At 43.0% G+C, this 12,148-nt stretch overlaps 1 protein-coding gene across 2 annotated transcripts in view; it reads right to left on the reverse strand.

Annotated features, from left to right (window-relative positions):
* The window catches only part of ATP9B (ATPase phospholipid transporting 9B (putative)), a 2,250,419-nt gene that overhangs the window by 737,942 nt on the left and 1,500,329 nt on the right, over positions 1-12,148 (reverse strand). For both annotated transcript variants that reach the window (XM_069219789.1, XM_069219790.1), the window contains exons 12-13: positions 7,695-7,855; positions 5,303-5,445 (exon numbers count right to left, since the gene is read on the reverse strand). In XM_069219789.1, coding sequence (XP_069075890.1) covers positions 5,303-5,445; positions 7,695-7,855 — 304 coding nt within the window. The remainder of the gene's footprint in view (positions 1-5,302; positions 5,446-7,694; positions 7,856-12,148) is intronic.

Here is a 12,148-nt window from a genome sequence, read left to right on the forward strand (position 1 = left end):
TTCGTTGGTGAGCGGCACAAAGGATTGCGTCCAGTTCTCTGAAATTAAGGACTCTGGAACACCGGCCTGGAGCATGCTCCTTGTTTCGGTGGTATGCGTAGGATGCCATGTGCCCATACAATTGTGAAATGGCTGGATAGGTCTGCAGGCTTTATCATAGATCGTAGCTTTTCAACAAATTGTTCTACTTCCCTTCTTTCCACCCTTTACAGGAGACTTACTTGATGGTTGGTATTTCTTTTGGCATGGCCTTCTGCTTTCTCCGCTCTCGCATGTATATAATTGTCACCACCAGGTGGCAGATCTTCAAATCAAGCGTTTTAATGGAGTTGTATGTCATTCAGGGTAGTCAGTCTCTGCTGAACCAATTCTGGCTGACATTTTCTGGAAGTCTGTTCTCATTAGATTAATAGCCAGGGTGACTGGTTGATTTTGCTTTCCAGTCTCTGACTGTCAACAGCAATTCTCTGAGCACAGGATCTTGATTGCCTTGACTTGGCCATGGATCTGATCACTCCTATGGGTCACTCATCAACCGCCTTGCACTATGTTGACTATGCCTGCACCCCCCACTGCCATCACAGCATTTCCAAATGGCCTGCCGCTGCCCTAGGGCACAATGTCCTTTCATGCAGAGTTATCGGCCCCTCTGATGCCAGTGGAAATCCACAATGTGATATCTGAACTCTCCCACAATAAGACTCCCAGACTGGACGGCTTACTAGTCGAATTTTATGCCATTTTTTAATCCTGTCTGCTGCCTCACCTAGAAGCATTATTCAAGATGTCGTTAGAGATTGGCTCCCTTCTGCCTACAGCTCCCCAAGCACTAGTTACGTCCTTGCTTAAAGCAGGCCGTGACTTTCAGGATATGTCCTCTCATACGCATCTATCTTTATTAAAAAACGAATATACGATACTGCGTATGGTGGCGAGACAGCTTCTCCCAATCCTGACTGACTAGATACACATCGATCAATATGGGTTCATACCAAGCTGCAGCCCCTCCTTAAATATCCAACGTCTGTACAAGGTAATGGAGGTGGCTAAGGCCCATTATCCCGTTGCAGGCTGCGTCTCCCTCGACCTCAACAGGCGTTTGGCACACTAAGTTCAGGATTCCTTCAGCCTACTGTAGTTGGGTCAAACTCCTATACACAGATCCCACAGCAAGAGCACGGATGGGACCACACATCTTCTCCTTACTTAATGCATTGCAGCACTAGGCAGGGATGCCCCTTGTCTTCTCTCCTCTTTGTACTATCAGCTGAACCCCTAGCACAAAGCATCAGGCAGATAGCAGGAGACTGGTGTATATCACAGGGTCGGCAACAGTATGTTGTTTTCATGTATGCGGATGACATGATAATATTCGTACGTGACTTGAAACTTTATCTTACACCCCTTGCCACCCTGCAAGATAAGTTTGACAAACTTTCTGGTCTTCATATTAATCATGCCAAATTCAATGCTTTTTCCTTCCAGGAGGGTACACTGGGGTATATTATACACATGAGTATCCATAAAATTTCAGTAGCTCCTCACACATTCCGATATCTTGGTATCTGATTTATCGGTCCACAGCAGATCTGTTAGATGGAAACTCAAACAAGGCCATCACTTCACTCTGCTCACAAATATGGTTTTGCATCACATTGCCCCTCTCCGCGATGGGACTTTTGTCACTCTCCAAATAGGTAATGCTGCCCCGCCTCATTTTTTTTTTTTTTAATTACTGGAAATGGTTCCTGTGGTTTATTTTAGGCTACCCAATTCCTTACTCAGTAATTTGGAATGGAGCACGGGGAGAGGCAGAGCAAGCCTATCCATACTGCAGCTTCCACCTTAATAGGGTGAGATGGGTGCCCTTGACTTCCAGGCTTATTGTTACGCAGGCCAATTACAGTGCTTATTATATTGGTTAGTGGGCTTTCACCTCTTGGTTAGCAGGCTTTCTCCTAACAGAGATTGACTACACACCACAAATACTACGTATGGGAAGGCTGCATACATTACTGCTGCCTGGTGCATGGCGCCCTCCTGCCTACCATTATTACTGACCAACACACTCACATATTAGAGGCATGACCTTAAATACACAACTGCCACTACACATTATGCCCCCACATACCACTTGGAAGATTGCCAAGCCAACACTGATGGGTCCTCTCACGTCCTGCCAGTTGGAACCCTGGGAATCTCCAGGGATAGGAAGACTGGATGACCTGTTTGCGGACAGAGAACTCATGCCACACCACAACTTTATTATGTATCATGGACTGTCTGACTCCCTGTTTTTGATCCACGTCAACATCTTCCACTAGGTTCACACACACTGGGGGCCAACGGAATCAAAACCAGAGACACACTCCTTCATCCAAGTGGCTTATGAAATGTACACAGGTAAGCACCTAGTAAAATTCCTGTGCACGTCTTATTGGCACCCCTTAAGGACTTGGTGGGAAGAAGACCTAGGTAATGCCCTACATGACAAGGAGTGGTGCTTCCTCCTCGAATATCCAAGTTTGATCCCCTGCAATTCCCGAATCAAATTAATTCAATTCTCACTGCTACACAGGGCATTCTTCAGACCTCAGAAACTCCATAAATTATTTCCTGCGTTACCGCTGCACTGCCCCAGATGCCATGCAGACCCTGCGGTCCTGTTACATATGCTCTGGAAGTGCTCCTCCTTGAGGTTGTACTGGGCGGACGTTCATTCTGCCCTAACGGAAATGGCGGGGGTCCCCCACTGGAACACAGAGCACTGCCTATTAAGTCTGTTTCAATGCTTCAAGACCTCCAAAACCATGTCACGTTTAGCAGACCTGGCGCTCCTGCTTGCCAACATTCAGATTACCAGATGCTGGAAACACAGAGGTACAGTTGAAGGATATCCATTGTGTAGGGAGAATTATCGTGGATTCTGCAAACAGCCCATAACGTTATATGGGATGGCTTACCGGCAATATTTAAGTCCCAAGAACGGAAGTTAGGTAACAGCTGGGTAAGTAGGGGAGTTTGTATTGTGGATACTGCAGAAGCCCCCACCCCAGCCTCTCACATGGCTGCAGTCACGTCAGGGGCACCTGAGTTGCCCTGATATTGATGTGAGCTCTAGGTCGACCTCGTATACAGCCTCTGTCCCTCCCCAGGGCCCTCATATTATCACTCTTTCCCAAGAGTTCTAAGTAGCAGAAGGCTAATGGAAGCTAGGGTGGAGGATTAGCTATAGATACTAAGTTTGAGTTGTTACTCTATTGGCTATTTTCTGACACACAATCTATGTATACCCTAAATATTTCTTGCTAATGTATACTGTGTGTTGTGTTACCAAAATTCCTAGTGATATAGCTTATGATGTACATATCCTTGACGGCCCCATGCAAGGCTTTTTCTTTGCTATGTCTACAATACGAGCCATGTATTAGTCCCCTTCCTCTTATGACTCAACCAGTTCTCTGCTGAGTGTCATGCTGGCCCCTCTCCGTGAAGTGGGCCAGATCCACCAGAGTTCAGCGCTCCTTGCCAGGAGGGACATGTCCACAGGAAAGGGGGAGCCTCCCATTCTCTATAGGCCAGTAGCTGGATATGGGGGGTCTTACTCCACCCCTGCACGCTCAGTGCCTTATCGTCCCCACTACACTGGAGTCGGCTAGCAGTTTTTCCCAGCCCTGGCAGCCCAAGCTCATTCTCCACAGGATGTCTGTCTCCTTTAAACTTTCAGCAGCCTTACCATCTGCTCTCCACAGTGGCTCAGTATGCTTTTCAGGGGCTAGGGAAGAGGGGTTTGAGAGATACATGCCCCCATTACTACAGGATCTTGCTGTTTCGGCAGCCATTGGCAGAAGCTCAGGCTTAACACGCCATTTCACTTTAGCTCATTGGTCACGACTCCTTGACTTACCATCTTGATTACCTCTAGCAAAGGGCAATTCCTCATATTAGCCATGGTGCTACCTTCTACGTAATAGCACACATAAAAGGCATCAAGTGTCTCCTGCATAGGGTCCCAAATTCTAGGGAAATCAAACAAGGTAAAAAAGCTCCTTGGTCATCTTTTATCTCTTGTTTGTAGATACAGATGAATCTAGAGTTGAATAGCACAGCGCCAAGCTCCTCCTGACATTAGGGAGGAAGATGAGTCAAACAGGAGTAATCAGAAGAAATCCAGCTACAAAGTATCAAAAAACAGGGACAAAAATTGTAGGAAATTGGTATGAATGTAACGAAAAATGGGGAAACAAATGCCTTTTCTATTCATCAATCACTCCTAGATGCCTCCTTGGTCATGATTTAAACCCTAACATCACAAGCAAAAATCCTTCTTCTATCTTGGAGTGGGAATTTTAGATTGATTTCCCCGGATAACACCAATTTTTGAAAGACTTTTCCACACCTCCTTCCTAAAGTCTATGGGATTGGTGAGGCATACGAAGAAGCCCAATTATGATAGCCTTCTTTCCGTATTGTACTCCAGTGTTCTGCTGCTGGCCTTCCCTTCGGACAGTTCTGTAAGACTCATAGACCTAATGTCTTATTGATGGCGATGGCAGAAAAGCCAGCATGGTCTGTTTAGGGAGAGGGTTTGAATACATGCTGAGAGCGGTATTTAGCCACATGATCTCAAGAAAAGCGTGCCACCTGCATTCCTGTTATTTCTGTAAAGCTCCTAATAATCTTTGCATTTTCAGTAAAGATTTATTCCCAACTGCCTCGGTGAAACTCCTGGATACATAGTTTTACCATGAATGTTGTATACTTGCTGGGACCAGTAACTTTTACTACCGTTCTCCAACGGGATTAGTAGGGGACTCAAAATAAGGAAAATACTAGCACACATGAATTTAAACTGGCATGGAAATTCGGATTACATGTTAGAAAAGTTTCCCACCCCTAAGAATATTTCACTACTAGAAAAGCCATCAAGAGATTTGGGAGTATGTCACTGCAGGGCTTCTAAAACAGCATTGATAATGTAAAAGGAAAACTGAAATTATGATAATTTGTGCACCACTGCAAATTCAAGGACACAATAACCCTTAATGTTTTACTCAGATTTACAGGTTTCTGACTTTGTGCCTTGTATAAACTATTTGTACATACCCTCTGACAATCCAAGTTTTCAGCTATAACTTCGCTTAGACACTCTTCCTTTGTGTATGCTGCCCAAAGCACACCATCTTATTTTAACTGGGAACTGCTCGCTTTTAATGCTTCATTTATGAATATTACATCTACTCTACTGAAAGGAACACACATTTTAAAACGATGGAGAAACAGTGAATTCCACTGTACCTACCTGTTTTATCAGTTAGTAAATAAACTAAGCGACCCAGTTCCTCTGGTATAGTGCTGGTTCTGACAACTGTTCCAGGAATATGATCATCCTTCATAATCATCCAGCCATAGGCTGCCTTGCCCATATCCAAGTTCACTCGTAAGCTGCAAAATAATAAGACCAAACAGTAAGAATTTAAAAACTAAGTGTCATGAATTTTCAACTGTTGTTAAAGTTACACATTTGTAAAGTCATAATTTTGCCAACTACATTATCTGTGGACACCGCTATCCTCAAGAAGCATCGAGTTGTTCTCTTTAGGCCTGCTCAAAACGGTGATCAATGCACTTTTGTATTTCCTCGACATTTTCAAAACATACACACTCAGCTGAGAAATTCAAACATCTCTCACTTGACAAAGACAAGCATCTAAGCAACAAGAAATACATCCCAAACTGCAGGCCTTGTGCTACCTTCGGCATGAACCTCTGGGAAACTCAACAAGGCCTTTGAGAAGGTCATAAAGTAAACCCTGATCTTGGTAACAAACAACCTAAAATAATACATGTCTAGGAACACAAGGAACAGACATGCATACTTTTTCCTTCATGGATTCCTCAAACTCCCACAGAGGTTTCAGCAGTCAGTATGACTCCCACTTACATACCAATAGGCACTCTATTTGCCACCCACAGTAGAGACTGATCCTCTTTCACTGCCACCAACTAAAGAGCGCCTGGAACACCAAGGAGCAACACGCTGTACCGGATCACAGCTCACTCATGCAGGCAAGACAGTGAAATACCCAGAATAAAGTACCTATACTTATGAAGAAATTTTTAAAAAAAAGATAAAGTATGCCTTATAAATCACCAGTAACATATCAAAAATTAGTGTACAGGTATGTTCCTATCCCAATCTAGTCTATGCCTCCTTAGCTAGAGTCCCTATTGCATCAAATTTCCAGAGCTGGCTTTCTTTGAAAATGTCCTTGGGAACACAGGCATTTGCTCTGAACAGTAGTACCACCATCACTGGCAGTAGAGTTTTGAATTTTTATGTCACTATGCCAATCACTCCCCTGTTGTTTTGGACTTTAGGCACAAGTGGCTCATTGTGTTTTTGCTGACATGAGGCCTTCTGTTAGTCTAATGCTGCTACGGTTCGCGAGTAGAAACATTTGTATCATTGTGTCTTTCCTCATTAAATGCAATGCAAAAAGAAAATGCACTGCAGAGAAAAAACAAATCTAAATAAAGAGGGAATTTCCTCTTTCGATGGGTCAAGAGCAACCAAGGGAATGATGAGGGTGATGTCTAAATCATGGAAAACACCTTCAGGAAATCTCAGAGGATGGTTAAGTACTTCTGTAAACTTCGACAAATGGTTTGTTAATTAGTGACTACCGAATCGGCCATTGTCTCACAGCACTAAATTACACTGCAAATTGCTTTTCAACTAGTTCTGATAGCACACGTGAAGAATTCTTCTAAAACAAACACCTGCAAGAACTCAAAAACTGCAAACAGAAAGACGGGGATTGTTTCTGAAATTGATACATTCGCATTATCACTTGTTTACTACAGTAGAGCAGCATTATTTTCGCATAAATACATTCGTCCCATAAAACAGTAAAATAAAATGAACATTGCACATGAAAAAACTGCTATTGCTTTTTGCAGAGTGAAGCATTATCACTTGTTTACTACAGTAGAGCAGCATTATTTTCGCATAAATACATTCGTCACATAAAACAGTAAATTAAAATGAACATTGCACATGAAAAAAACTGCTATTGCTTTTTGCAGAGTGGCCCTTGTACCATCAGCAGATTTTTTTGGTCTGTTATCCATGGACGTCATTTAGGGCTTGCCCTTTACTACCCCTGGTACTGCCTTTACGACCCCTGGCCTCAGCGGAAGCAATTTCAGTGCCAGGAACAGAGGGGCAAGCTCGTCCTTATGGATTTCAGCTGGGGCTCCAATCTCTTTGTTTTCTGTCGTTTTTTTTTTTTATTTCACTACGAGTGGATTGCAACATAATATTCACCACGAATGTAATAAAAATGGAGTGCAATTAGCTGGAATATGTCCTTCCATTTCAGCTGAGTTACGTAAAAAATGCTTTTATATGTATGTTGTGTGCGTGCTTGCGGGCGAGTATGCTTATGTGAGAGAGAGAGTGTATGTACGTGTGAATGTGTGTGTGTGTGTGTGTGTGTGTGAGAGTTAAAATGGAGGTCAAAGGGCATGTGATGTCATTTCAGCTACCCCTAGCATTTCGGTAAATTGACGTCCATGCCATTATCCATCTGCTTCCTAGTGCACTCATATAATCGATAGAGTCCTAGCGTCAGGAAAACCATACTCCGTGAAATCAAGGGAGTATTTTTAACTCTGGTTCTGATACGTACCTGATTGGAATAATGTAGGAAAAAAGAAGAAGAAACCGGAACAGGTAGCGATACCATGGGCCCACAAATCCTTGCAAAGTGACCATCACAACAGAAAGAGCAACCAGAGCTAAAAACAAGGCTTTGGTCAGTTGATTCAATTCAAGGTCCAGCAAGCCCACCTAGAACAAGTGAGAAAACAATAACGCATGAATATAGTTGAAGTAGATTGGGTGCAAAAAACAGATTGTGAACAATAAATAATTCTTGATATACGCCACACAATCAGCCCAGAAACTGTCAGAATGGACATTATCAAATGTGCGGTATCATAAGTGACCCAGCTTGATAACTGAGCATCTCTTCAGTGCATTGCTATTTCGTTTAGAACAGGAAAAGATTAATCAGACCCTTTACACGTCTTTTTACGTAAGACATTAAGAAAAGGCCCAACTGCATTCCACAGTATTAACATGTTTACATGACAACACGTCAGTATTTCTTTTATACAAGCTCACCTCATTGTAAACTGTCCATACTCCAACCAATAAGGTAAATATGTTCTGAACTCCACTAACAAAACTTCAACTTTTATAGTACAAGAGTACGAGGCAGGACTGGACTGATGAACCAAAAGCAGCCATGCTCCCTTCGTCTTCTTGCACAAACTTTCTTTCCATCCATCCATTATCTCTATTGTTTCTTTAGGCTTTTGTTGAGTTTTTTTAATATAACAAATGTTATTGACTTTTAGCACCTGAACGGAAGGACACACAGGTCATATATTGCACTTAAACACTCTAAAGTTACACTAATCAATTGAGTATAAGGAATATTTAATTGTGAACACATGCCAGTTCTAGAGCAAGTCCTCCACCTTGCCCCATAGCAGTTCTACGGGATCTGTTACAACCATTTGCCCCATACACAGATGTGTTGCCTAGGGCAACCTTAGCCTCGTAAACCGCTTACTCCTGTTGAGGACACCTATCAACTTCCCAGCACCACTGAGTTATGGTAGGGGGAACCGGGGTCTTCCAGTGATCTGTAATATCCCATTTGGCGATCAGTAGGGCTGTTCCTAAAATACTTTTCAGCTCTTGTGCCATCCACACCTTCCTGGACCAGCCGCAGGGTCACCAAGGGAGATAGGGGGAGCTCCCAACCCAAGAACTCAGGGAGTTGTGCTGGTATGGCAGACCAATATCTTTGAATCTGGGAGCACGTCCAAACCGTATGGCAAGAGTCAGCTGGGGTGGCATTACATCAGGGGCAGCCAGGTTCCGAAAGGAGACCCGCCTGGAGTAGTCTCTGTGGTGATGAATAGGCACCATGTAAATAATAAGTTTAAATTGACCAGAATCGAGAGGAGATAGTGAGAGTTCTGGGTGCCACCAGGGCGTCTCTCCAGTCTTCTTTAAGGCAGCCCATCCAACCTTTCTAGCAGGCTCTAAACCGGCCCAAGCTGCCTGGGGTATTTGTGATGAGTGTGCAATAGATTTGGGATATTTTCCTCTTGCCCAATGCCCCAAGGAGAAGTTTAGCTCCTAGAGGATTATATTCCGAAAGGGGGTCAGTGTATGAGACTTGAGCAGAGAGATGAGTGGTGTAATATATAAGTAGTTATAGAATTGAGTAGATCTGAGTGCATATTCATGACTAGGATCTTGGAACGACTTCATATGCGTCCCTGGAACATACATCCCCCAATAATGATCATCCTATAAGATCCCATATTTTGAAGCCCTGTAGTTTTGTGGATTCGCTGAGCCAGGTACCATGCCAGAGAGGGTTTTGTTTTGTGAATTTGTTTACCCACTGAATGTGTCTTAGTGAGGGTCTCTAGGAGGACAGCGGTAGGCTGTTAATGGAGACAGTTTCTCGGGGATTGGAGATCCATACAGCATGGACAGAATTAGGGGGAATCCCAAAAGTGACAATTCTAGATTGTATGCAGATTTTGACGAGCCACCTTAAACCAGTTGTGCACCGCAGCAAGTTGGGAGACTAAGTAATAAAGATATACATTCGTCATCCCCAGGCCTTCTTCATCCAGGTTACGCTGGGTAGGTGTGGAGGGCCAGTCGAGATCGGATACCTCGTCATAAAAAAAAAAAGAGGTCGGCATACGATCCTGGAGTCAGAACCACATCTGGAGTATGGTGAGTGGAGTATTTTGGAACACATACAAGAACCTTGGTAGAGTCATCATTTTATAAAGAGCGATGCAGCCCACCACATTTAGTGGAAGGGATTGCCTCTTGATAAAACACTGTTTTGCCTTTTTCCCCAGCAGTTCCAGATTGAAGTACCAGGTGAGTTCTGGATGTAGAGTCACCCATACGCCCAAGTATTTAATGCTGAGTCTACAGAGGGGTATGGTGGTTTGCGAATCAAAGCAGTCTCTTGCTGGGGCCAACTGCATCAATACTGATTTGCAAGGGTTTAATTGCAAGTCCGAAGTACCGAAGGATGTGAAGACATCAGGGCTCTGTGACAAACAGATTGGCGAGGTAGAGGAGGATGTCATCTGCATATAGTACAATACGGTCTTCTCTTCCTTCTCCCCAGTTCCAACCGTGGATCCGATTATCTGTATGGATCCGATGTGCTAGTGGCTCAATTGCGACCAAAATAGAAAGTGTGACGGGGCATCCCTGTCTTGTGCCCCTGCTGTTGGTAAATGCATACACAGGAATCCCATTGATCTGTAACCTTGGCATGGGGTTAGAGTAAAGGGCTTGCACAAGCTTTCAAAAACGTGGTCCCAACCCAGTACGTGGAAGAACTGCCCTTCATTGAGTTTTCTTAAATTCAAGATCAGAGACCAACCTCCTGATTTCTTCTTAACTAAAAAGAAGCCGTAGTAAAAGCACCTTGGCTCTTGAAGGCTTGTGCGACTGCTCCTTTTAACAGGGCAGCTACAATTTTCCACTGGAGTGTTTTCAAATGCTGGAGCACCTTAATGATCAGAGGCAGTAGAGTTGGGATTTTGTTACAGATTCAAATGTGTGGCCAGAGTGAACTATAGCAGCAATGCCATCAATTCAATACCTGAGACCTAGTTTTCATTACTAATGAAGTGGCCACCGCCACATCTGTGAAAGGATGAAGACCAGCTTGCATGAATGCAGATTTTGCTGTCTTTTATCTCTTGTCAGTGATGGTGTGTCAGCAAGGTGACAGCTGATACTATGGATGATGAGGCGATGGATGATGATGTGGACAACTAAGTGGCCTCCTGAGGTCTGTTCGCCGACTAAGATTGGCTAATTGATAAGCAAGAAGTCACTGCAATAGCAAACAAGGCAGCGGTAGACGATGGCATGCTTCTCATGGTGGGGTGTGTGGTGGAGGAGGTCACACTAGTCGACAAGAACTTTGTCAGGAGATTAAGTCAATATATAGGTGCCCACAGCTAGGCTAGTGAAAATACTATTTCTATTGCCCATTGTTTTCTTTTTGAGATCGTGGTGAAAATATAAGATAAAAAGAAAAGATGTTCCCCACAGACGCCATCTTAAACCCAAACTATGATTTTTGTTGATGTACAAATGTGGAAACACCAGGTGTTTCCTTTTTGTGTGTCTTTTTAGAAGAAGTCATGAGTGGAGCATTTCTTACTGAATCACCCCCGAAGAAATGGCATTCTTAGGGGATTTCTGAAAGGGGGAAAATCAGACTGCCTTCTGTGCCCATCAACGTTTTAGTTGTGCAGGGATGAACAGATTCTAGGAACGAAAGTAAGAAATGCTAAACAACCTTATCTGAATCAGATGTCTAGAAGTCCTGAAAGCCAAAAACAACAACAATATTCCTCTCCCTAAATCTTTTGTATAATCAGTTCAGTCCACTGAAGGACAGACACTGAAAAGCAACTGTTTTAGATAGTAATCAAATGTTCTCATTAGCAAAGTAATTCAGCAAAATGATAGAAAAACATTTTTAATTATTGATCATCAAACCCCCTTCCCCAAAACCAATATACAAAAAAACAAACACAAAACAATAAAATCTACTCCTTGTACACAACATCATAAATGTATACACATCCAAGACATACAAAACAATCACCATCAAAACAAATAAACATTAAAAACACCAATATTACCCCTATTTACATTAAACTCACAATGAAATATAGTCAAATACGAATTTAAATAATTGTACAAAAAACATCCAAAATATTTTTGTTGGAAAGAACGTCGCACCAATGGCTGTTGCAAATAACAGTTCATATGTAAGCCGATGTTACTCCATCCAGTCTATGCTGAGAATATAGGCACTTTCTCCAATTGATACAGGTAAAGCACTTCTTAAATCATCTTGAAGTCCATTTCACATACATTTCCAAGAATGTGCTTTTGGAATAGCCAAGCGCTTCTTAAATAATTGTGAAGTCCATTTCACATAAACTTCAAAGAATGTGATTTCGGAATAGCCTGAAAGTACAGAGTTACAGCAGCCTCTTTGGG

This window comes from Pleurodeles waltl, chromosome 2_2 (assembly GCF_031143425.1).
Source record: "Pleurodeles waltl isolate 20211129_DDA chromosome 2_2, aPleWal1.hap1.20221129, whole genome shotgun sequence".
NCBI lineage: Eukaryota > Metazoa > Chordata > Amphibia > Caudata > Salamandridae > Pleurodeles > Pleurodeles waltl.